Source organism: Delphinapterus leucas, chromosome 4, assembly GCF_059928025.1.
Source record: "Delphinapterus leucas isolate spDelLeu-1000000601 "Yukka" chromosome 4, BTC_Dleu_Yukka2, whole genome shotgun sequence".
Taxonomy (NCBI): Eukaryota; Metazoa; Chordata; class Mammalia; order Artiodactyla; family Monodontidae; genus Delphinapterus; species Delphinapterus leucas.
The window spans coordinates 15,930,907-15,958,545 of record NC_143132.1 but is presented as its reverse complement, the minus strand read 5'-3'; the positions used below and the strand labels follow the sequence as shown (position 1 = coordinate 15,958,545).

At 37.0% G+C, this 27,639-nt stretch overlaps 1 protein-coding gene across 3 annotated transcripts in view; it reads right to left on the bottom strand.

Moving 5' to 3' along the window:
* LTN1 (listerin E3 ubiquitin protein ligase 1) overlaps window positions 1-27,639 on the bottom strand; it is a 70,713-nt gene that overhangs the window by 21,521 nt on the left and 21,553 nt on the right. For 2 of the 3 annotated variants that reach the window (XR_002644287.2, XM_022571492.3), the window contains exons 7-21: window positions 23,896-24,069; window positions 22,714-22,904; window positions 21,846-21,981; window positions 20,191-21,000; window positions 19,623-19,664; window positions 16,866-17,055; window positions 16,100-16,339; window positions 15,112-15,265; window positions 13,966-14,110; window positions 13,316-13,502; window positions 11,262-11,421; window positions 10,222-10,326; window positions 5,153-5,295; window positions 1,185-1,320; window positions 844-988 (exon numbers count right to left, since the gene is read on the bottom strand). Coding sequence is in view for 2 of the 3 variants with exons in the window: in XM_022571492.3 (XP_022427200.3) it covers window positions 844-988; window positions 1,185-1,320; window positions 5,153-5,295; window positions 10,222-10,326; window positions 11,262-11,421; window positions 13,316-13,502; window positions 13,966-14,110; window positions 15,112-15,265; window positions 16,100-16,339; window positions 16,866-17,055; window positions 19,623-19,664; window positions 20,191-21,000; window positions 21,846-21,981; window positions 22,714-22,904; window positions 23,896-24,069 (2,958 nt within the window). In the remaining variant the exon portion in view is untranslated. The remainder of the gene's footprint in view (window positions 1-843; window positions 989-1,184; window positions 1,321-5,152; window positions 5,296-10,221; window positions 10,327-11,261; window positions 11,422-13,315; window positions 13,503-13,965; window positions 14,111-15,111; window positions 15,266-16,099; window positions 16,340-16,865; window positions 17,056-19,622; window positions 19,665-20,190; window positions 21,001-21,845; window positions 21,982-22,713; window positions 22,905-23,895; window positions 24,070-27,639) is intronic. The other variant, XM_089910358.1, reaches the window with a different exon arrangement.

The following is a 27,639-nucleotide window of genomic DNA, read 5'->3' as shown; positions in this document are numbered from 1 at the left end:
CTTTCATTTCTCTAAATTTGAAAAGAAGCAGGTGAAATGCATAGTCTCAGAAGACATTTATATATTTTACATCAAGATAACTTCGTTTCAAAATTAAATATTAGGAATTATCAGTAGAATCAATCCATTTATTCTGAAATGTTTTGTATTTCTAAAACTATGAAAGAAAATATTATCAATTACCATTTACCAAGTTGAGTATATTAAAAGCACATTTATAATCTTCTCAGGATCCCTATAGGAGCCCTAGTAATTGGGTATTGTTAAACTATTGTAAAATAAGGAAACTGAGGCTCAACTAGGTAAACTTTAATACTCTAAGCCACACAGCTAACAGCAGGCAAAGCAGAGATTCAGACAAATTCAACTCTGACTGACTTGCTATGTGACAGCCCATAAGTATTACACATCTGGTTGCTTTGGGTCATAAAAAGAACACTAATTCCCTCTGAATTTGCTTAATCTTTAATGCATTACTCTGGCAATACTGAAACAGTACATTTTAAGAATAATTTAATTAAAACCAAAAGACCTAAAAACTTGTCATGAAAAGATAAAACCTTAATGGGCTGTACTGCAAATATTATACCAGGATGAGCTAACGGAGAGAACATTTTAAAAGCAATTAGCAGATTTGTTACTGAATGATTTTGACAGACATTAAACCTCAATCATTTTATTGATCTGTCAAGTAGTAGCTGGTGTGGAACATATCTATAAAGTGTTTAAACGTTTGCAAAGGAGCTAACTACAATCATTACTTGAAGAAGATTAGCGAATAGTTCTGGTACACAGATATGCACGAAGACCCAGTAGCTGTGATGACCCAGCAGGTTAATTTACCTCCAACCAAGCCAACATGGAGCACATGATGAAGTCCCATTCACTCTCTGCCAAAGGAGATGAGCAGTATTTCAGAAATAGGGAAAGGAACCGGATTATTTCTATATTTACACCGAGTATCTCTGGACTTACTTCTGACAGATTACTGTGATAAAGACAAAAACAAAACAAAACACTGAAGAATTATATAGACATTCAATTGGAAACATTTAGATCTCATATATTTACAATAGACTGACTGAAATGTCTACCATCTTATTGCTCTACAAAACTATGACTATAAGATACATAATCTCAGTCCACATCATAGAGGGGAAAAAACTGTATAAAGTATTACCTACCAACTGAAAAGAAAAATATCTTCATGATCTTTCTTCCAGGTTATCAGAATTTTTAATATACCATGTAATAGCTCTCCATCATCTATGCTTTTGGTTTGCAGACAAGAATTGAAAATGGCGAGATGTCCAAAACCTCCTAAAGCAAAATAAAAAATTAAAAATGTTTTAAATTGTATTGCTACTATAAAAAAGAAAGTCTACTTTGAGATAGGTTAAAAACTTTCTTCGGAAGTGTCCAGGTTAAGAACCCTGAAAATTAGGGCTTACATGAAAGAGTCAACAAATGAGCTTATAAACTCCACAGGGCAGGGACCCTGTCTCCACACCCAGCGCAGAAAAGAAAGTGTGGAGGGGAAGCTGGGAAGCAAGTAAATGATACTGTGCATTAAACTAACCTATGCTACTTTTTTGTTTTCTTAAGTATAGGACTTATTCAGCATACCTACCTCTCAAAAAACAAACAAACCCTAGATAGAGTGCAAAGTTAAATAAAGTTGGAAGATAGAACACCCTATTTCATAATTCATACATTCACTAAGTAAGCATCTGCTATGTCTGGAAAGTTCTTAAGGGTTCCCTACTCTTTAGTATCCCTGGTTGCTCCTTATCCTTCAACTCTCAGCTTAAATACTGCCTCCACACTGAAATTCCCAAGTATACAAAGTATGCACCTCCTCATTTCTCTAATATCCCTTATTTGTTGCCTTTATAGCACTAATGTTTACTTGTTTATTTATTTATTTTGGGGGGAGGAGCTCTACTTTTTTATTATTAAAATTAATATACAATGTTATATTAGTTTCAGGTATACAACATAGATTTTCTGATATTTTTATACATTATAAAATGATCACCACTGCAGTAAGACCAGTTACCATCCATCACCATACAAGGTTGTTAAAATACTATTGATCTTATTCCCTAGGTGTACATGTTTACTTATTTATTATCTTAATTAGAAAGTAAGCTCCGTGAAAGCAGGAACCTTGTCTGTTTTACTTACCACTAGCATATGTCCCCCTAGCATGATGCCTGAGATCCAGAGACATTTATTTTGACTGACTAAATTAAGAACAAATAAATGAGTGAATACAGGGTACACTGTTAGATGCTGGGGAGAGAAAGCTGAACAAAATCCAGTCTCTGAAGGGACTCATCTAGCAGTATTGGCAGACTTAAAAACAAATTAGAATATAATATGGACACAAATTGAGAGCCCAGAACAGGAAATCAGATTTGAGTCAGAAGAGGCTTCCTAAAGTTGGTGTGTGAACTGGGATTTATCAAAAGATCAAAGTCTGCAAGCCTAGAAAAGGGACACTCCAAGGAATGCTAAGGCACAAAGTTGTAAGAAAGTATAGTGTTCAAAATTCATGAGAATTTAGCATGGTCAGGGTCCAGGATGGAAGCAAAAGAGGTAAAACCAGAGAAATAAGTTGCAGTAAGATTGTAAAATGTCTTATAGGCCAAACTAAGGACTTAGGTTTTTATCCTGTAGGTAAGTGGGAACCAAGGAAAAAAGCAAAAATTAATTAATTAATAACAATGTAATCTTCCTTTAAACACTGAGGAAGAATTTTTAAAAAAATCTTCCTGACAAAATAGAAGAGGCTCAAGTTCAATCAGAAACAACTGACTTTCTAATAACTGAAAAGCATTTCTTAGCTAATTCTGTTTTGTCACTTTGGCTGGAAGAGCAAAATTGACTGTCAAATCTTAAAAACATTCCCCTTCCTGTTGGCCTCTGCACAGCTGGGCACCTCTGGTCTGTGCGAACAGCACATAATTGTGTGGCACCGCGGTCCTGTCTCCTGCCCCTTCCCCCTCTCTGCCATCCTTCAGTTATAACCCATGCTGGAGAAATAACCTACACTTCCATCAGGTAATCCTCTCTTCCATGCACAATAAGTTCAACTGTATCCCTGTTCCAGAACTGCAAATCCCAACCTAATCCCACAGTTTAACTACATAAGTGAGCTCAACGGTAAAGCTTAATGCCACAAAAGTTTATTTTTGACACCGGCTGGCCCTTTGTGCTATCAAGGCAATTTTGTTTCATTATGTTCCTTGATGGACATATTCTTCTTCCACTATTTCAAACTTTCCCTACCCTTCTTAAAATCTACAATCCAGTTTTTACTTATTAAATGACCTAAACAGGCATGAAGCCATGAAGTTCCCAACCCCCTCTATACCTACATGTGCATCCATCCTACACCTCTCCTTATCTTGTCTCCGCCTATACATGGCTGGTATCTTCTAACTGCTCTAGATCCAGCCCTACATGCCCTCCCCTCTCACCTTCTCAGTGGGAGCTTTCGTCAGTTATTCCATCTCTATTTTCCATTCCCCCTCCGTCCCCACAACATATATTTCCCCTTTGACCTTGTGTTCATCTCCAGCTTTCACCTCTTTCAACATCCCTTCCTGCCAAACACGCAGAACAGACTACCTGCTCCCACTTTCTCACCACTATTCATTCCAACAATGCCAAAGCCAATGGCTGAACTGTGGCATTTAACGCGTGATGAATATTACCTAAAACTCTGCTTTTGCTTATCTTTTTTTATCTTTAGTCCTTATTCTCAAATGTGCCTCCATCCACATACCTATTAAATCTATGTACTGGTGTTCCCTTGATGTTCTTTTCGCTCTTCACTCTCCCTAAAGAAGCTCATACTCATTTACAGGTTATACTATCACCTACATGACATGGACTTTGAAAGCAGTATTTCCATCCAGCCAATAGTCTATTGCTTACTGACAATCTCTATTTTAGTATTTATTCCAAAGACACCTTAAACTAATGTGTCTAAAACTCAACATTAGCTCCCTGTATACTCCTTCCCCATGCTCCTTCCAATCCTCAAGTCTCCTGTAGGGTTTCCTATAAGGCCTAAAGGTACTTCCATATACTCAATCCAGAAATATAATCACAGAACCCCATCAATTCTACTTCCTACGTCTTTCATTTCCATCTCCTCTCTTCCATCTCTGCCTTGATTCAAGCTCTCTTATCTCTCATCATGATTATTCCCATAGCGCTCTACCTAGTCTTCTGCCCCTAATCTCTCTTCTCTCACATTCACCCTTCACACAGTTGTCAAAATAATCTTTCTAACATAAATGTGATAGTCTTACTACCTTCCTACCTAACTTGGGCCAATAGCTCCTTACCTCCTACCACTTAAAGTCCAAACTCCATAACTGACAAAACTAGGCCTTTATGATCTGTTCTTCAAAAATCCATATTCTTGTGCACCCTAACAGCTCTGTCCCCAACTTTCTACCTTAAATGCCAACCAAAATGAACTATCTGCATTCTCTATGTTTTTGTGTACCTGGAATACCTTTCCCAACCGTGTCCATACGGAAAACTATCTTTCATCACTCCGTTGAAATATTTCTCTTTGTGAAATAGCCAGAACATCTCAAAGCAAAGTGGAAAACTCCTTTTCTGCACTTCCACACATATGACATCTTTTTGCTACGTCAGTTATCATACAACTTTATGGCTACCTTCTCTACAAAAGGAACTGCCACATAGCCAGGGTCAGTAAGTGCTTGTTAAATTAATAAGCAAATGAACTAATAGAGTACAGAATGTCCGAAAAGTTTAAAACATAACAAAAGCTGTTCCCGCTTTTGCCTTTGTAAGTTCAATCACTGGTTGATGAGGGAGAGATGACGCATAGCTAAAATAAGCTATACATGGAAAAGAAATGATTAGAGGATATCTGTGGTTGTGAATCTTCCCATAAGGCGGCAGCATTTCTGACCTGCAAAATGGTAACAGCCACTCTCCAATGACACTCGTCCTACTGAGTCAACTTGTTATATAGCAAAAGTATAAACTAGGAAAAAAATTAACTATAATTCATCTCTGCTAGATTTGGATTTAGATATTAAGAAACACTTCTTTCATCTCAAGCAATAATTAGTGAAATATTTATTACCAAGCAACTAACCATTAATACTGCAAACATCTTCCTTGGTCCAGGCCAAAAGGGCAGGTATACATTGAGCAATGAATTCTTTCTTGTCTTCTTTTGACAAAAATGGACAGAGACTTTGAATGGTATGCATATTACCTTCTGTTAGTGGAAAAAAACTGTTTAAAGAACAAAAAAAAGGTATGAATTATATTTATCCTAAATATTTAGTTATTTCAGAAAATTCTTCTTATTCAGACTATTCAGAAAGACTAATATTTCCACTATATAAAATAATTGTAGAGAAAAAAAAGAAACTAGAAAAGAGACTGACACTTGCTGATTCTGGATGATGAACTGTGGATAATTATTTTTTGCTGCTTCTCTTTTTCACGTTTCTAATTTTTAAAATAACTTTCCCCATGTATAATTTTTTTTAAATTATACATGATTATGCTCTCTTTAAGAGTCTACTGATTCAATTTAAAGAGTACCAGTTGCATGTTGTTTGTATGAACTGATATTCATATATGTGCATATATATAGTTGGGTTTTATTTACTTAAGTTTTGTATTATTTGCTACTTATATACTTTGTAGATTGTCTTTTTTTAAAATATCTTTATTGGAGTATAATTGCTTTACAATGTTGTGTTAGTTTCTGTTGTACAACCAAGTGAATCAGCGATACATATACATATATCCCCATATCCCCTCCCTCTTGAGCCTCCCTCCCATCCTCCCTGGACCAGGGAAGTCCATTCTTTCCACTTTAAAGCTATATAACTACATTAAAAACAAAACCAGGGACTTCCCTGGTGGCGCAGTGATTAAAAATCTGCCTGCCAATGCAGGGGACACGGGTTCGAGCCCGGGTCCGGGAAGATCCCACGTGCCGTGGAGCAACTAAGCCGGTGCACCACAGCTACTGAGCCTGCGCTCTAGAGCCTGTGAGCCACAACTACAGAGCCCGCGTGCCACAACTACTGAAGCCCGAGTGCCTAGAGCCCGTGTTCTGCAAAAAGAGAAGCCACTGCAATGAGAAGCCTGCGCACTGCAAGGAAGAGTAGCCCCCGCTCACCGCAACTACGGAAAGCCCGTGCGCAGCAACGAAGACCCAACGCAGCCAAAAATAAATTTAAAAAGAAACCCCCAAATATTCCACACTATCATAATTTAACTATTTCCCTGTTAGTGGACATTTAGGTTTTTCCCCCCAAATTTTTGCTCTTACAAATAATGCTGTAATAACTGTCTTTGAGCAGATACTATTCTGCATATGTGCAAATACCTCTTTAGGCTAGATTCCTGGAAGTAGAATTGTAAAATCAAAGGATTTGAGTGTATTATATTTTGATAATTTCAAGTTGCTTTTCAAAAAAGCATAATCAATTTACATTTTCACTAAAAATGTACAAGCTTGGTTTGCTGCACACTTAATGACTCTTTTTAATTCCTGGCAATACGGTAGATAAAATGTACTACTTTTAATTTGTATTTCGTATTTCACATTTCATAAATGAATTATCTTTGACTATTTCACCTATGAATTACCTGCTCAAGTCCTAGACACATTCTTCAATTTGAATAGTTTTATTAACAGAAGCTATTTATATATTATGAATATTAATTCTTTATTAATTTGCAAGTGTTTTCTTCCATTTTGCCACCTGCCCTTTAACCTTTGCTTACTGTACTTTTATCATACAGAAGTTTTCTTTTTAAATTGTGGTAAAATACACATTATTTAAAATTTACCATATTAAAGTGTACAGTTCAGCAGTGTTATGTTCATTCACATGGTTGTGCAACCAACCCCCAGAATTTTTTCATTCACAAAATTGAAACTATCCATTAATTAAGAACTCTCCATCTCGCTTCCCCTCAGCCCCTGACAACCATCATTCTACTTTCTGTCTCTATGAATTTGACTATGCTACGTACCTCATATAAGTGGAATCATACAGTATTTGTCTTTTTGTGACTGTTTTATTTCACTGAGCTTATGTCCTCAAGGTTCATCCACATTTTTTTTTAACATCTTTATTCGAGTATAACTGCTCTACAATGGTGTTAGTTTCTGCTGTATAACAAAGTGACCCAGCCATACATATACAAATATCCCCGTATCTCCTCCCTCTGGCGTCTCCCGCCCACCCTCCCCATCCACATTTTAACATGTCAGAATTTCTTTCCTTTTTAAGGCAGAATAATATTCCATTATATCCATTATATGTATATACCACATTTTTGTTTATCCATTTATCTGTTGATGGGCACAAAGATTTTTGTTTTTACAAAATCAGGTATCTATTGTTTCTTTTATGGATTCTGGGTTTGTGCTTTGCTTAAGATCTTCCCCATGCCAAGATTATACAGTCTCATTTTCCCCTAATACTTTTATAGGTCTGTTCTTTACATTTAGTTTTCATCTGGGCTTTACTTTTACGTATAATGTAAGGGAGTGGGTCTCACAATTTTTTTCAAACACATGTCCAATTTTCCTAATGTCATTTATTATTGACTCATCTCACTGATTTGAAAGACCACCTGTATCAAAAACTAAATTTTCATATATGTGTGGACTGGTTTCTGGACTCTATTTTGATCCAGTGATCTGTGTGTTCACCAATTTCATAGTGCTTAATTATTATTTTGGTAGGGCAAGTCCTTTTCACTTTTCTCTTTCATAAATGTCCCAGCTATTCTTAAGCATTTTCTTCCTTCAAATGCATACTATGTTTAGAACAGTTTGTCAAGTTTTTCAAAAAATGGTGCTGAAATTTTGATTGACATTACACTGAAATTATAGATACAACAATTTTTATAATGTATCTTCCCACCTTCTTTTGTGATCTTAAGTTTTACAATTTTAAATTTTTGTTAAATTTATTTCTGGGTATTTACAGTTTTGTTGTCATTGTGAACAGAACTTCTTTTTTCTTATGCCCTTTTTTAACTGATTATTACTGGTGAATAAGAAAGATATTGATTTCTGTATGTCAAGTATATGTCCATCTCATTTGCAATTAGTTTTAATAGTTCTTTAGTTAATTCCCTATGACTTTTATAATCAGAAAAATATTAAAAATTATGCTGAATAAAAAAAGCTAACATCAGGACTTCCCTGGTGGCGGTGGTTAAGAATCTGCCTGTCAATGCAGGGGACACGGGTTTGACCCCTGGTCCAGGAAGATTCCACATGCTGTGGAGCAACTAAGCCCGTGTGCCACAACTACTGAGCCTGCGCTCTAGAGCCCACGAGTTACACCTACTGAAGCCCACGCACCTAGAGCCCGTGTTCTGCAAAAAGAGAAGCCACTGCAATGAGATGCCCATGCACCGCAATGCAGAGTAGCACCCGCTCACCACAACTAGAAAAAGCCCACGCACAGCAACAAAGACCCAACGTAGCCAAAAATAAATAAATAAATTAATTAATTAAATTACTTTAAAAAAAAGCTAACATCAAAAGATCATATGCTATATGACTCTGTTTATATAACATTCCCAAATTATAAAATTATATAGAGAACAGATTATTGTTTGCCAGAGGTGAGGAGAATGGTAAGAGGGGAGGTGGCTGAGGCAAGAAAGGGTAACATAGGGGATTCTTATGATAAAACTATTCTGTAGCTTGTAATGTGGTGGTGGTAACCCACACAGAACACACACACAAACACGTGAGTGCAAGTAAACTTGGTCAGTGAATTGTATCAATGCCATTCTCTTGGTTGTGAAATTGTACTAAAGTTATGCAAACTGGTACCACTGGAAGAAACTGAATGAAAGGTACACAGAATTTCTTTGTATTTTTTATAATTGCATGTGAACCTATAATCCACATTAATAACTGAACTCAAAATAATATATTTAGGACTTCCCTGGTGGCGCAGTGGTTAAGAATCCACCTGCCACTGCAGAGTACACAGGTTCGAGCCCTGGTCCGGGAAGATCCCACATGCCGCGGAGCAACTAAGCCCATGTGCCACAACTACTGAGCCCGCGCTCTAGAGCCGGCGAGCCACACCTACTGAGCCCACGTGCCACAACTACTGAAGCCTGTGCACCTAGAGCCCGTTTTCTGCAACAAGAGAAGTCACCACAATGAGAAGCCTGTGCACCACAATGAAGAGTAGCCCACGCTCATCACCAACTAGAGAAAGCCTGCATGCAGCAACAAAAACCCAATGCAGCCAAATAAATAAATTTATATATATATAAATTCTTCTAAAATATAGTAATAATTTTTTTAAATTTTTAAATAAGATTAAAAATATCAAAATTTAGCTTACAACTCTACTGTACCAGAATACATACATACACACACACACACACACACACACACACACACACACACACACACAATTTCTGAATTCTTCTTGGTAAATCAGTAAATTCAAAATGCCTCTTGGTAAATTTCAGCTAGGTGTTTAATTCGAATGTTCAGCTTCTCTAGTATGACCAACTCTAGTACATCTCTAGTATGTCCAACCTCACTATTTGTCTTAAGAACACATTTATTGCATTTTTAGAATATTCTTCAATAGGATGATCCTTATTTAAGAGTAAGTAACCTTTTTTTAATTTAATTTTTTTAATTTATTTTTTATTGAAGTACAGTTGAATTACCATGTTGTGTTTATTACTGCTGTACAGCAAAGTGACTCAGTTATACATATATATACATTCTTTTCATATTCTTTTCCATTATGGCTTATCACAGGATATTGAATAAAGTTAAGAGTAAGTAACTTTCCTTATCATTTCCATTTAGCAAATAAAATGATGCAAGAAGGACAGGGAAGGGGAAAAGACAGATTTTACCAGAGAGATTTCTGGGGAAAATAGAACATGTTTATGAAATGTTAATTATTTAAAGCACGTATAAAATTCCTCAACAAAATGTTATAAGGTTAAAAATGCTTATTAAAAAAAAGACGTGTCGCAACCTAATGCAATTTAAATTGTTAAGTCTCATTTTCTTTAATTTCCTCATTTCCTAAGTCTTTTTTTCCTGTCATTAGAGACTGTTTGTTAGTTTGGGGTTGCCAAAGTGACCACTCATAATAAATTTCAAAGTAAAAGTATTTTCAATAAGAATACCCTTCTTTTCTCCTATAATGCCGTTTTACTTCATCAGATGAAACACTTCGGGAAAGGATCAACTTAGCAATAATAAGAGACCAAAGGGTGCCATTTTCCCTGGATCTAAAAGAGGAAAAAAAATTCCGTTTTTAAAGTGTACTTAAGAGTTTTAAACAATGCTTACCTGGATTCCTTTTACAGAACTAAATAAATCACCTTGTAAGGGTATCAATTCACACAGCACTTCTGCACCCAAACAACTGCTGTTACCAAAAGGATTGGGAACTTAACTTCTGAAACTCCTTTACAGCTGATATTGAGCTCTCATCCAAGGCAATCCCAAAGCCCCTCAAGTTCCAATAGGGGAGATGACCTTAAAGATTAAGCTTGAGGACCAGAGGTTGCAGCTGGAAAGAGGACATATCCCAGAGGACACCGAGGATTGTTGAGTTGAGAAAGCAAGGAGGTATTGATATCCACTGAGGAAAGTTCTGAGTGTCAAGTATGTAGAGTGGGACTGGAAAGGAAGACCTGTTCAGCCTGGGGCCTCTGATACTGCAAAGCATACGAAAAATACTACAGGCAAGTGAAAAACTCTTCAAGAGAGCAGTTCAACACAGTAATTTCAATGAGCTAACCATCAAACTGCTATAACCTCTACAATAACTCTGTTTTCATACCTACTTCCTCGTCTAGGGGAGAGGGTTTTGTGGTTATAATATTAAGACACACCTGCAACAACATGCAAGGTAAAAGGTTAAATTTAGAGTAGTGGAAGGATGGGTTACATATGACAAATTAAAACAACTTCTACAGGATTTTCATCTGGCCCTTGAATGTATTTATGGATTTAATAACACAGGCAAAGTCCAAATATCTCACCAGAAGAGTAAATCAAGTACTTAGTATCCACAAAGTATTTATCATTAAGAATTGGGATTAATTTAGATAAACCCTCTGATTCAAAGATTAGCATGAAGTGGGCTTACATTTTAAAGACACAAGCCATAAACTAGCAAAACAGTCATAAAAAAATGGAAATTGAAAGAGATTCTTACCTGTTAAATAACAGCTGCAAAAGGCCAGAAGTATTACCAAGTCCACATAAGTTATCATATGTAATATTCATTTTTTGAAGCATTTCACAAAATCCAGTTAGAAAAATAGGTGGATTGTCTAATTCTTCATACCACTGCAATGAATAGAGCAGTTCTGCAACTAACAGAATGGACAACACATTATTGAGTATACTTTGTGAACAGACCTTTGAACTGTTTTCACTTGTCCCCCCCATTCCCTAACATTGTTATGCCCACTAATTTCAAAATATGTATGAACTGGGATTTCCCTGGTGGTCCAGTGGTTAAGACTCTGCACTTCCAATGCAGGGGTCACTGGTTTGATCCGTGGTCAGGGAACTAAGATTCCACATGCTACGTAGCGCAATCAATCAATCAATAATCTGTGAACTGATTTTCCACTATTTGATGTTCAAGTACGGGGAACTAAGATCCCACATGCCGCATAGCGCAGCCAATCAATCAATCAATATCTATGAACTGATTTTCAACTATTTGATGTTCAACTATAATGAAAGCTGAGAATACCTGATACAAAATATCACTCCTCTCCCAAACATTACTTGGTCCCTTTTCTGATTAGTTAAGAATGTGACAGTAACCTAAGTTATCAGAGGGAGATACTGGAAGAACCTTCCTACTATTTTTGCCACAAATGATAAGAAGTTGCATCCAGGGTAAACAACTATGCGACCCAAGACCTAAGAAGTTCAAGTCAATGTGTTAAGAAATGGGAGAGGGGCTTCCCTGGTGGCGCAGTGGTTGAGAGTCTGCCTGCCAATGCAGGGGACACGGGTTCGTGCCCTGGTCCGGGAAAATCCCACATGCTGCAGAGCGGCTGGGCCCGTGAGCCATGGCCACTGAGCCTGCGCGTCCGGAGCCTGTGCTCCGCAACGGGACAGGCCACAACAGTGAGAGGCCCGCGTACCGCAAAAAAAAAAAGAGAAAAAAGAAATGGGAGAGAGCACAATCTAGTACACAGGGCATGGGCCTCGGTGACAGACTAGTCTGGATTCAAATGAGCTGCACACATCGTTATCAGCTAGGATAATACAAATCTACCTCACGGGACCACTGTGAGAAGTAAATGACCAAGTATCACAAAACCTGGCATGTCACAGGTTTTCAATACATAATTAGTCACAACTCTCTTTCATAAAGCCAGGTATGGATTTTGGAGTTAGAAGACTTGAAACCTGGTTCAAAAATCAAATCCCATCCCTTGCAAGTTCCAGATAAGAACAACAACAAAAATTATTACTCTAATTTCCATTGTTGTTTTTGGACAGATTCACTCTATGAGTAAAGTAAAGAGCAGGCTAATCTCCTTGACCTCAACTGCATGTGGAGTTCGCTCACCACGAGAGGTGTTCCAGCTTTCTTCCACAGAGCACAATATTCTCCTCCGCTAGTAACTGTACTCAGCTGAGGGCTCACAATCAAGACTGATACAGGAATTATGCAAGTCCTCTACCTTTCATTTTGTACAGGTCACACTGCTACCTACAATTCTACACCATTTCCTGGAATGGGGGAATTTTTAAATCCTTTTGAAATTCAACATTTGAAGCTCTACTTGCTGGGAAAAAAATTACTGCCCTATACAAAGGTAGATTGATCCAAAAGTTAATTGAAAATTCAGAATCCTTGATGAAACACAAGACTCACTTAACCATTTTCTTTAGGGTTATGTGCCATAGGATGCGCTTATACTGATGTCATGCCAACTAGAGTAACATCTTATACCAAATTCTGCTCTATTGCTAACAAGACTACAGCAAGATATTCAGTATGATTCCATTTGATTTGCAATTTAACATTCATCTCTTAAGTGTCCTCAAGTTTCTCATTGCTAAAATAATTAAAAGGAGCTGAGGATTTTTGATTCTTTAAAGATTTAGATTGAAGTATAATCAAAATTATTTCAAAATTACATTTTAATTACTTCAAGATTTATGTTTATATGTATTTATCTGAATGCTCATATATACTTATGTTTATATGTATTTATCTGAATGCTCATATATACTTACTTATTTTCTCAAGCTCATTATTTTCTAAGACTATTTCCTTTTTCAGTGCAACTAATATCATTTTGCTCAATAATGCTGAAGTACACAAATGGCTGGGAAGTTTCTTTGTATCTTGTTCTTTAAAATCTGTTTTGAAACACTCATAATTCAAACTCAGTCTTCCTTCTAAAAGAGGTCTATGCAACCACTGTTAAAAAAAGAATACATTAAATTATACACAAAAGCATTCAATAGTTCAATTAATTACTACCTCTGCAATTAAGAAGGGAACAAAAATAAAGTTATTAAAATATCTTCAAAATGTTATTAGAATAACTTCAAAAATGAAGTTATTGCTAGTTTACCAGTAAAACCACAGAAGCCTAGAAGTTTGGTTTCTACGAACAGAAATTATCAACGTGTGTGTTTCTTTAGGATTCCTTCAGGACAGAACAAGGTCTTATTTACCTTGTACCATGGCAACTGCCAAGTGTCAACTGGTATCTTGCAAACAGCAAACACCCAACACAGGAGCATTCAAAGGCAGAAACGCAAAGTAAGATACTCATTTCATTTACTTTTTTTCTTCCCCAGAATAAAATTAAAATATTTAAGCTTGCATGAAATCCAAACTTCAGAATAAAATAAGTACTCTCCAATCTCAAACATACCTGCATAGGAAGAGACTGTCTCATCTTTTCCCATTCGCTGTTGTCTGGCATTACACTTCCAATATAAACTCCCAGAAGATAAGTATCTTCACTCTCTAGAAGCGCATTTAGCAAATCATCAACAGCAGACAAGAGGACCTGAAGACTGAAAATAATGCAAATAACTTAACCACTGCAGTTATGTTATAACCAATTTGAATACCCTGGTATACATTAAATACCCTACGGCAGATAGGGTATTTAATGAACAAAAAAGACAATTCAAAATAAAAGTAAATGGTCTCTCTCTCCACCCTCCCCTCGTGACTTACACACAATCAAACGGGATTTTATCCAACATTTTATAATTGAAATCAAGTGCTGCTTCTAGTTCAGAAAGAAGGTGAATGACCTATTTCAGATCAGATATTTCTGAAATATAGCTACTTTATTCCATGAAAAGAGTATGATAATCAGAAAAAGATTTAACCCAACCCCAGTAGCTCTGGATGCATTCTCTTAGTTTTCATTTTTATATATGGATTTAGGCATGAAATGTGAAATACATCTGCAATTCAACGCCTTACAACAGTGGCTACCAGACTCCCCCAAAAAATAAACAATGAAGGACAATCATTGTCCGTGGTGGCCATAAGAGTCTACGGTTACAATCCATACCAGCCTAAGACACAGGACAGCACCCCTATCACATCACTGACCATAAATGATTATGGTCAAAACAAATCACTCTCCAATTAATTGAGCTTAAATGGATGATCATTAAAACAAAATCCTTTTGGAAAAATCTGTTTGGATTTTCCCTTAGAATCCTGTAGATTTCTTACATAACAAGTCTTTTTTTTTTTTTTTGCCGTATGCGGGCGTCTCACTGTTGTGGCCTCTCCCGTTGCGGAGCACAGGCTCCGGACGCGCAGGCTCAGCGGCCATGGCTCATGGGTCCAGCCGCTCCGTGGCACGTGGGATCTTCCCGGACCGGGACATGAACCCGCGTCCCCTGCATCGGCAGGTGGACTCTCAACCACTGTGCCACCAGGGAAGCCCAACAAGTCATTTTTCATAGGCATTCACACTAATCATGGAACCTTATTAAGGACAATGATCAATTATTAAAGAGATACTCTGCAACTGAGCACAAAAAAAGGTTACCTTGTGATATCCAATGATGAAGACTGAACTTGGTTTTTCAGCCACAGAGCAGATAAACGTAGGAAGGTACTCTGTTTATATGTGTCGCCAGTTTGATGGACCAATAAATTCACACCAGAGAGCCAAGTATTTTTCAGTTTACTGATAAGAAAGTCTAAAATCAAGATGTCAACAGTGATTCATAATCCCTATGAAGTAACTATAATCAGTACAAAATGTCTGAAAGAACTCATTACAGATCTGAGATTTGTAAGGTACCATTAAGAAAACATAAAATTACTATTCAACGGCTAAAACAAAATAACTATGTCATAAATACACAATAATGTAAGCTAACTCATGCCATATAAATGTAAAAATGCTAAGATTTTTAAAGTCAGCTTTTTTCTGCTCTGAACTTATTTATAAGAGAGTTGACCATTTGGAGATATAAAAAATATACCATTTTCAAATAGAAAAGTTAGTATTAAAGAAAGGGTTGGGGAGGAGGGTTTTCCATTAAAACCTTTTTTTTTAAGAGTATTTTTTACATTCCTTTCACAAATAAGTCTGAATTAACATATAAGACAGGAATATAGTCCTTAAAAAGGGAATCTCAATTTCATTTTACTCTACACCAAGATTGAATGTCTTTAACTATAAGAGGAGAAGGTGTTAATGTCCCCCTTTATAAATATGGAAACTGAGGCATCAAGAAATTAAGCAACTTGTGAGAGCTACTGAGTGAAGGAGCTAAGATTCTAACTCATCTATCATGGCTCCTTCCAAAACTGTTTCCTTGATATCAAGTAAAAACTTTAGATATAATGTCTACATACATCTTTAACTTGGTTTCTAAAGCTGAAAGTGTTTAAGATTTGTAGTCCTTTACTCAAAATGCCTTCAAAGTTCAAACACATTATGATTCAATTAATAAAGCCTGGGCACTTACACTATGAAGATCAGAGCCGGAGATTCCCAACAAAACATTTGAGCAGTAGGCTATTACCTGGCAAATGTGTTTTTTCTTTGCTCTCAGCACACAACTGAAAGAGAGTTAACAATAAATCTTCAGATGATGGCATTAGCAAGCATCCTTTTGCTGAGCTGAAATAGTTATAGGCCACATCACAGATAAAAGACACTGATGAGTCATTATTTTCAGCTTCTGACAATTTCTTTGCTTTGGATAAAGTTTCATGAAGTTTAACAATAATTCTTTCAACATATACTTCTCCAATCAAGTAATCTACAGAAAAAAATTCAAACAGACAAAACACAAGAAATATTAACAGTGTGTTTTCCTTTTTTTAATCTTTGTTTTTAATTTTTTAACCAATGTATTTTAATACTTTACTTGGGGTTAACATTCCATCTTGGTCTCTCCATGTGTTGTTGTTTTTTTTTAAAAAGGTGTTTATGTTTTATATAAAAGAAAATCACATCAACAAATCAATCTGTTCCCCACACATAAAAGCCCTCACATTAAAAAAAGCTATTTTAAATTAAGTAAAAAAGCAATGCTAGACAAAATTAGAGTGAATGGCTAAATTCAAAACCCTTTAAAATATAAAACTAGAAGTATTAAATATCTTCCAAGTCGTGTTACAGAGATTTATAAACCCTTAGGGTGCTTACAAAATTCAGATATTTGAGTGAACTAAATCTTGTTATTCTCAACTAATATTATGCAAACTGAACAGCATGGAATCCTCCCAAAAGGTGAAAAAACTACTCCCTCCCTACTAAAAAACAAAAGCCATATTTTTACCTACCATTTTTAACATGTTGGGATAATACCAAGCTTAAAAGAGACCATCTTTCTGAGAAGTAAGATTCAGAAGATATTGTGGATTCCAAGTCCTTATTACAAAGATGATCTGCCAAGGTTACCAATTTCTCGCCAAGGATATCTCCTTTTAGCCAAGGAGTTACTAAAGCATGTTTATCTGAACTAGAAGATGCCTAAAACCATAAAATTAAAGCAAAGATTAGAAGATCAAAAAGTAGACTTGCCAAAATATTACTTGTACCATATTACCGCCTTTCATCATCGAGGCCTCAACATCGTCCCCCATGCCTCCTCCTCAAGCTCTAAGAAGGCTGGTATCTTCCCTATTCCCCATTAGGCCTTGCTTATGTATGCTTCCATGCTTTGTTCATTCTATCTTCCCAACCATAAATATTCCCCTTCTTCTTTATTTATCAAAATCACATCCATTATTTGAGATTTAGTATAAATCACACCTGCTTTGTGAAGTCTCCCCCATCCATGCCAGCCCATACTCATCACTGCTTTTCTCTGAATCTCTAGAGCACTTACTGGGTTGTATTATTATTTATAATGTTTCATCTGTGTATGTGTTATTTCCAATGAAACTGTAAGTTCCTTGAGAGCAGAGACTGTCTTGAACTTCTTTGATACCTGCTATCAACACTGCAGATATGTTCAATGAATAATGAATGAACTTTAAAGATAGATTTTAAAATGCTCTACAAATATTAAATTTTTATTCATTAATTTTGCTAAAGAACAATTAACATATAATAGTGGTAAATTACTTCAATATGAACAATGGGACTTATCATTTGCCCAAATTTTCTGAAATAGTTACTGGGGCAAATAGCTGACAGCAACTGGTTTATTTTCGTGGGGTGGGGAAGCAAGGAAAAAAACTGTAAATCCACCCCCAAAAGCATGGTGATCCATGTTCCCAGAGCTTCTTTTGGTTTAAAGGCTGAGAAGAAAGGAATCTGCAACTTGGCTCATTTCAAAGCAATCTGGAAAAAAAAAAAAAATCCAAGTGCAGATTGGGTAGTGCCCCCAAAACTGTTTTATCTCCTTATTCAAAAAATTGTAGGTAATGAGAGCTTCTATTTTAGTCCAAGCTTTACCACTATTCTGGCTTTATGACCTTAGACAAAGCTCTTAACCAACCTGGGCCTATTTTCTAATTTGAAAAATGAAGGTTAACTTAGAAAATCTCTAAGGTTCTTTCTGGTTACAAAAGTCAGGTTTGTTTTTAAGGAAGCTGACTTTAGGACTCTGCTCATAAAGTATGATGTTGCATAAAAACAAGAAAAACTAGAACTTAGATGGCTATAATATTGGCTTTCCTAAGATAGCTTACCAAATAAAACCAATCTATTTTATAGAATCCTACAGAATCCAAAAAGCAAACTTCTGAATAAAATGTCTCTCAGGTTATTAAGACATGAAGTCCAACTTCTCAATGTTTTAACATATCCACAGAAAGAATCTAACAGGGGTTAGGGAGACTAGTTAGTCACAGAAGTACAGGAAGCAAACACTGGCTATGAACTTCCAAACACTGCCAGGAAGAGTCTTCCAAACAGATGTACCTGAACTACAGATGTACCTGAACAGATGTACCTGAACCTGGCAGGTACATTCCTAAGTTGGAAATGGATATATCAATCTTTATCTTATCAAATTATTAACTATATACTTTTGCTCTGATTCTAGACTTATCAAGCAGCTTTCTCATAATTTGGCTTTTCATGTAGCCTGCCTATAGGGAGAGGAGGTACTGAATAAAGTAATTCAAAATGGTGTGCCAGTAAGTTATATTTCCCATTGAAAAAGAGTAAATTAATACTCTGTATTTATTTTGTAAAAATAAACTATTGGGGGAAATAGGGAGTTATTGTTTAATGGGTATAGTTTCTATTTTACAAGGTGAAAAAGTTCTGGAGATTGGCTGACCAATAATGTGAATAAACAACACTACTGTACACTTAGAAATGGTTACTATGGCAAATCTACATGTTTTTTTCAACATATTTTAATTTAAATTACAACATATTGTAATTTAAAAAGACAGAAAAAAAGAAACTTGTAAATTAGAGTTATGTAAGTAAAATTTTAAAATAATGAAAAAATTCTTTAAGAAAAGGAAGACTTTTAGGCAGCTAGTCATAACATTTCTATGGTTGGAAGAGTGTTACGTTATATCATTTACATCTTCATTAGGAAAGAATATACTTAAGCCATTTAAAAATTTTTCTGAATTATGTTCCTTGATTTCTTTGTATTATTTTCATCACTAATTTTCTTACTTAGTCAAATGGCAATTAAATAAAGGTGGGAAGACTTTAGTTTGCCTGTATAGTATTCCAGGGTAAAACAAACTTAATTTCCTGATGCGTTCTACTCAAAGCTAGAACCATTCAATCCATTTCTACAGAAGAAAAAATAACTAGGATAACAGCAGAAATCTTAGTTTAAAAGATAAACTAAGATAAATGCTTAACTCTTCCTTTGTTACCCACTAGGGAAGAGACACTGGATCTTCCAGAACCTGTTCATTCTTCCCTGATATTCCTAACCAGAAAAATAATACTATAGAAAGGTGAACACCATGGCTTCTCAAACTATGAGAAGAAAGTTACAATAATAAGGAAGTTCTCTAACAGAGACACCTAATCACATACCATTATGTGAATATAGCTGTGGTTTAATTTTTGTATACCTATAAATACAAAAAAAAAGAGAAAAATCTCTAAGATACCTTTTCAATGACCTGAAGAATAGAATTCCATTTCAGATCCACCTAAAAGAAGAAAAAGAGAAACAATCTGCTAGAAAAAACAGTAACTGGTAAAATTTTTTATAAGTAAATGAAGTGACCATGGAACCACTACAAAACTAAAACATTTTTTTAGCAAGTCCAGCTTTAAAAAGTATGGACTGAAAGAACTTACCCTTTTATTACCAAGCTTTTGTCATCTTAACATATTTACTCTTACTGAACAGCTATCCAGAAGTCTCACATACTTCCCAATCCCAATCAAGAATATATTGTCTTTAAACTGACATTCATAGTTAAGAAACAATCCCAAAATAACCCCCATACAGGTCTCGTTCTACTCATCCATAATCAGTGTGCCAGTGTAAACCATTATAGTTTAAAAAGATACAGGGAACTCCCCGGTGATCCAGTGGTGAGGGCTCCATGCTTCCACTGTAAGGGGCACGGGTTTGATCCCTGGTCGTGGAAGAAAGATCCCGCATACAGGCATGCATGAATGAATGAATAAATAAATAAATGAAAATAAAAAGATACAGAACAGTAATACCTCAATTAGATCATCCAAGACAGCTTTTCTTTCCATATGACTATCACAGCAACAAAGGGCACTGTACAAAATGTCCACCAAGAAACTAGCATCCTTCCTTTGATCTTCATTTAGCCAACCTATTACTTTCTGGTATAAAAACTGTATCGCGGGATTTTTTTGTGCAAGTTTGGCTATTTCAAGAGGCTTGGCTTTGACAATACTCTGTTTTTCATCACCTAACAGCACTTTAAATACTTGGCTTGAAGAGAAGGAGTTGAGCAGAGTGGAAAGAAACCTTAGATGTTGCTCAGACTTTTGTTCATTGACATAATTAACACTCATTTCTGCTAGTTTACAGACTAAGTCTTCCAAAGGTTTTTTCCTTAGGGGTGATATAAGGTCTGAGCAACTGTGAGTGAGAGAAGGTTCAGCCATTAATTCAGAGCCTTCACTATTCTCTCCTTCTGAGGAGACATATTTCTCATTCTCTTTATTACTTTCAGGCATCTCATCAGCAAATCTAACCTTACCAACGTTTTTTTTATTTAACTTCAACGAGCTCTTTGGCTTCTGAAGGACCTGTAATAGGTTAGAAACACCCAAAACTGACTTAACATCGGTTTCAGGCTCATTGATTTTCTCAACACAGATCTCTGACAGTCTTTCCCAGAAATTCAGTAGCACTTTCTCCAAATTGTAAGCTGTTTTATCATCTTTATCCAAATCTGCTTTGGCTTCCCATGAACTTAAAGTTTCTGCCAAATGGTTAAATAGCTGCTCATCTTGCAATCTTGGGTCTTTGAGAACTGCATCAATAAAAGGAATCAACTAAAAGAGAAGGTAGAAATATTAAAGTTCAGTTGTCAGGGAAAATGAAATTTAAACGAGGTATTTGTAAAACATTATAAATTTTCATATTTAGTAACTGAAAAACATGAATTTTTCCCCAGAACTATGAAAAGAGTTAATTTGAACCTGAAAATCATCTTCATATCATTCAGAGAGCCTAACAATTTCACTGTATCTCCCCAAATTACTTCTTTTTTATGATATAATTGACGAAGATCACTGGTCATCAACTCTTTGGATCTTCTGAACTTATTCAAAGTGTTTTTCTTTTTTCTAAACCAATATGAAAGACATATAGGACCCACAGAATTCAGAATGCTTTCTCTTAAATTACAAAGATAAGAGAAATTAACTATCTGAGACATCAACTAGGATCTAGGCTTATGCAATCATATTAATTTCCTACCATAAGGAACCATATTCCAGGACCCGCTCTCATCACTAGTTCTAAAAGCCAAGCACAATTGCTCACAAAAGGATAAATGTACTACATATTTTAGAAGGAACAAGATGATTATAATATAAACTAAAATACAAAATGTTGAAAATTGCATCTTCTAAATTGTTTTGCATTGCGACTCTCTAAAACAGAGTTTGTACAACCAGAGAGTGACTAGTACTTAGGCATTATGGTATTATGATAACAACTAACAATACAGAAATTTTCACTTATTGGTCAGCAATACACATTACTTAATTTGTAAATCATAAAAATGAAATCTTTACAAGGAAGGCTAATTAATAAAAATGGCAACAAGACACAATGAGCTTGATTCTTTATAGTTAGTGTGCAAAGGCACTGATGATTTTTACATTATAAATACCTGATCATTGACGAGCATCTCTTCTATCTCTTCCTCACCTAAGTTTTGCTGCATTATAAAACGTAAGCATTCAAAAAAAGCAGATATTACTGCTGAGCACTCTGAAAAGCTGGTTTTGGTTCTTTCTGTTGATAGCCTAAGAAATAATAAATATCTGTGGCTTATTCCTTCATGAAAAAGAAAATAAGCAATACAAAAATACCAAAATAAAGGCATGAAAAAGAATTTCTAAAAATAATTTCTTCAATGAAAAACTAAGAACAACCAAAATACAGCCCGATTAGAATATAAACTTGAAGAACTATGAAAAATAGCATATCTTCAAAAATGTATCAACAAAAGATAACATATTTATTTTCTATTCATGGACCAATCCATCTGCAAATTTCAAGGAGAGGACTTAACCAAATAAAGATAATACTGTAGTGGAAAAAAAAATTTTAATCATTAATAAAACTGGGTATCTTTTACTAAGTTCAACAAATATGCTGAAATGATGTTTTAAGTGTGACTTTAAACAGCTATTATATTTAAGTTAATGGAAAAGTTCACTGGTTCACTTTCTGCACTCGGGCATTTGTATTTATCAACATACCAAAAAATGGGTCATTGAAAAAGAGCCTATTTCTACCTAAGGGTCTTGCCATAATTTATCTCACTTTCTGCTGCATACTACCACTGAAGTGTTGAAAGTACCCAAAAAAAGAATTCCAATTGTAATTCTCTGAAAACTTTAAAAGTGTTTTATGAACAGCAAAACAATTTGGGGAAATTTACATATGATAATAACAAGTATGTCATTCTGCCCATTTATGAAAATAAGAAAAAATCTATTTTGCTTTAAAGGTCAAGGATTTAAATTCCTTACCCTGCAACTAGGGAGGTGAGAAAATTTTTGAAGAAATCCAACTTTGGATCTGTAATAGACTGAGGGAGTTTGCTGATAAATGGCAGAAGATAAGGATATATGACAGCAGCCAGACCCCGACCTCCTTCACGAACCATAGCTGACAGCTTGGGAAACACACTTTTTTTTGCATTTACATGAAGCCAACAGTCCTTCCCCAAAAAAAAAAAAAAAAAGATTATAATAATAATTAGAGATCATAAACATACATTTCCCAATTAAGAGAGAAGACATATAGACTCTCAAAAATAAAAATCAAGTATTCTAACTAAAGAGGGTCAAAATCTCTCACCACCATTAAAAGCTAAAAGTCTGAAATTATAAGAAATTTATTACATTTAGTAATTATGTATACAACATACTTCCAGGACAATATTGATCAGAAATAACTATTTAGGGACTTCCCTGGTGGTCCAGTGGTAAAGAATCCACCTTACAATGCAGGGGACGTGGGTGTGATCCCTGGTCAGGGAACTAAAATCCCACATACTGCAGGGCAACTAAGCCCGCACGCCACAACTACTGAGCTCGCGCACCTCAACTAGAGAGCCTGTGTGAAGCAAACTACAGAGCTTGCACACACTGGAACCCGTGCGCCACAACTACAGAGCCCACGTGCCCTGAAGCCTGCGCACCACAACTAGAGAAGAGAAAACAACCCGCACGACACAACCAGAGAGAAGCCCGCACATAGCAACGAAAGATCCTGCATGCCTCAATGAAGATCCCACGTGCCGCAACTAAGGTCTGAGGCAGCCAAAATAGAAGTAATATTTAACTGAAAAGACTTCTATACAAGCTGCTTTCTAAACAAACAAAAAAAAACCTGCTTTCTAAAAGGGACAGCAATATTTAATCTTAAATATAATATTCAGATATGTTGATTTCATTGGGCCATATAAGTTTAAAGGATATTGATATTGACTAAACTGAAAGTAAAATAAAAATGCTATACCATTTTATAGTCAGTTTAAGATTTATACAAAGTTTTAGATTAAGTATTTTATTCCCAGGAAAGCATTTTTCTAGCAAGTTTTAAATATTACAGTCTGATAGGCTCTCTCACATGGTATCTAAGGCTTCTAAAATACAACTAAGAAGACAAATATTCCCAGCTGTACTAAATGTACCTCTTTAACCTACCTCAATAGTTGTAAGTGTGTAAAGCACAGCTTCCCAGAGGGCAGGGCATACAATGGGGTCACTGTCATCAATGCTAAGAAGGACAGATGGGCTCACTTTGGATGCTTCATCTTTCATCAACTGTGGAGTACGCTGGCACAAAGCAGAAACTAACTCAAAATAGGCTGAGCGGATCTGAAAGAAAAAATGGAAAGCTGAATTAAACTAAAGCCTAGTCAAGGTATGATAAAATTTTATTTATGGTAATGGCAGGTAAGCTATTCATACTAACCCTCCCATTAATAAAACTAAAGGGGCTAGAAAAAATACTCTTTAAAAATCTGAAGAACACCACAGAGCTTAAAAGACATTAGGAATTACCAAGCCAAAAGTGAAGGCAGAAAGAATTCAACTTTCTATTTCTTTGGCTCAAGCAAATACAAATCCTCTCTAGTGTAAGAAGCCTTCATTTGGGGGCTCAAATTATCCCTATGAATATACTAGTCAGCACAAAGTTATATACAGCCAAACAAAAAATAAGACACCATGAGCCACTATGCAGAAACAAAAGATAACACAGAGACCTGAGACTTTAAATCTTATAATTATCTATCAGTTACAAGCTCCATATCAACAATGTTTATTATATTTAAGGAAACAAAAGTTTAAAGAAATTTGAACGGAAAACGATCTTAGAAAAAGCACAGCAGATCTGAAAAAGAACCAAGCACAATTCCTAAACTAAAAATACACAAATAAATAAGAGCACAATTCATAGTTTAACAGCATCATACTCAACATTAAGTGTCTACAACTATTTCCATTAAAGTAAGAAACAAGAAAAGGAAGCCCGCTACCACCACTTCTATTCAACATGGTACTGAGAACCTAATTAATACAGAGAAAAGGGGAAAAAAAGAAACTAGAAAGTAACCCAAATTACTGTTTATAATCATAGCAAAATAAAAGGCTATAAAAAATATTCCAAAAAATCTATAAAGACAGGACTTCCCTGGTGGCACAGTGGTTAAGAATCTGCCTGCCAATGCAGGGGACGTGGGTTCGAGCCCTGGTCTGGGAAGATCCCACATGCCATGGAGCAACCAAGCCCGTGCACCACAACTACTGAGCCTGCGCTCTAGAGCCTGTGAGCCATGACTACTGAGCCTGCACGCCACAACTAGTGAAGCCTGCGTGCCTAGAGCCCATGCTCCGCAACAAGAGAAGCCACCGGAATGAGAAGTCCACGCAATTCAATGAAGAATAGCCCCCGCTCACAGCAACTACAGAAAGCCCACGCCCAGCAATGAAGACCAAAAGTAGCCAAAAAATAAATTAATTAGTAAATTTTTTAAAAATTTAGGAAAAGGAAAGCTAAAGACAAATAATAAGAACAGGAGGAAGAGGAGCTTCAAGATGGCGGAGGAGTAAGATGTGGAGATCACCTTCCTCCCCATAGATACATCAGAAATACATCTGCATGTGGAACAACTCCTACAGAACACCTAGTGAACGCTGGCAGAAGACCTCAGACCTCCAAAATGCAAGAAACTCCCCACGTACCTGGGCAGGGCAAAAGAAAAAAGAAAAAGCAAAGACAAAAGAATAGGGACGGGACCTGCACCAGTGGGAGGGAGCAGTGAAGGAGGAAAGGTTTCCACACACTAGGAAGTCCCTTTGCGTGCAGAGACTGCGGGTGGCGGAGGGGGAAGCTTCGGAGCCGCGGAGGAGAGCGCAGCCACAGGGGTGCAGAGGGCAAAGCGGGGAGATTCCCGCACGGAGGATCGGTGCCGACTGGCACGCACCAGCCGGAGAGGCTTGTCTGCTCACCCGCCGGGGTGGGCGGGGCTGGGAGCTGAGGCTCGGGCTTCGGAGCTTAGATCGCAGGGAGAGCACTGGGGTTGGCGGCATGAACACAGCCTGAAGGGGTTAGTGCACCACAGCTAGCCAGGAGGGAGTCCGGGGAAAAGTCTGGACCTGCCGAAGAGGCAAGAGGCTTTTTCTTGCCTCTTTGTTTCCTGGTGCGCGAGGAGAAGTGATTAAGAGCGCTGCTTAAAGGGGCTCCAGAGACGGGCGTGAGCCGCGGCTATCAGCGCGGACCCCAGAGACGGGCCTGCTGCTGCTGCTGACACCAAGAAGCCTCTGTGCGAGCACAGGTCACTCCCCACACCGCAGGAGCCTGTGCAGCCTGCCACTACCAGGGTCCCGTGATCCAGGGACAACTTACCCGGAGAACGCACAGCGCCTCAGGCTGGTGCAATGTCACACCGGCCTCTGCCGCAGCAGGCTCGCCCCGCATTCGTGCCCCTCCCTCCCCCCGGCATGAGTGAACCAGAGCCCCCGAATCAGCTGTTCCTTTAACCCTGTCCTGTCGGAGCGAAGAGCAGACGCCCTCCGGCAACCTACACACAGAGGTGGGTCCAAATCCAAAGCTGAGCCCTGGGAGCTGTGCAAACAAAGAGAAAGGGAAATCTCTCCCAGCAGCCTCAGAAGCAGCGGATTAAAGCTCCACAATCAACTTGATGTACCCTGCATCGGTGGAATACCTGAATAGACAATGAAGCATCCCAAATTGAGGAGGTGGACTTTGGCAGGAACGATATTTTTTTTTCCCTTTTTCTCTTTTCGTGAGTGTGTATGTGTATGCTTCTGTGTGTGATTTTGTCTGTATAGTTTTGCCTTTACCATTTGTCCTAGGGTTCTGTTTGTCCGTTTATTTTTTTAAGTATAGTTTTTAGTGCTTGTTATCATTGGTGAATTTTTTTTGGTTTGCTTGCTCTCTTCTTTCTTTCCTTTTTTTTAATTACTTTAAAAAATTTTTAATAATTATTTTTTATTTTAATTATTTTATTTTACTTTATCTTCTTCTTTTTTCCTTTCTTTTATCTTCTCCCTTTTATTCTGAGCCGTGTGGATGAAAGGCTCTTGATGCTCCAGCCAGACATCAGGCCTGTGCCTCTGAGGTGGGAGAGCAAAGTTCAGGACACTGGTCCACAAGAGACCTCCCAGCTCCACATAATATCAAATGGTGAAAATCTCCCAGAGATCTCCATCTCAACACCAAGACCCAGCTCCACTCAATGACCAGAAAGCTGCAGTGCTGGACACCCTATGCCAAACAACTACCAGGACAGAAACATAACCCCACCCATTAGCAGAGAGGCTGCCTAAAATCATAATAAGGCCACAGACACCCCAAAACACACCACCAGACGTGGAGCTGCCCACCAGAAAGACAAGATCCAGCCTCATCCACCAGAACACAGGCCCCAGTCCCCTCCACCAGGAAGCCTGCACAACCCACTGAACCAACCTTAGCCACTGGGGACAGACACCAAAAACAACGGGAACTACGAACCTGCAGGCTGCAAAAAGGAGAACCCAAAAACAGTAAGTTAAGCAAAGTGAGAAGACAGAGAAACACACAGCAGATGAAGGAGCAAGGCAAAAACCCACCAGACCTAAAAAATGAAGAGGAAATAGGCAGTCTACCAGAAAAAGAATTCAGAATAATGACAGTAAAGATGATCAAAAATCTTGGAAATACAATGGAGAAAATACAAGAAATATTTAACAAGGATCTAGAAGAACTAAAGAGCAAACAAACAGTGATGAACAACACAATAAATGAAATTAAAAATTCTCTAGAAGGGATCAATAGCAGAATAACTGAGGCAAAAGAACAGATAAGTGACCTGGAAGACAAAACAGTGGAAATAACTACTGCAGAGCAAAATAAAGAAAAAGAATGAAAAGAATTGAGGA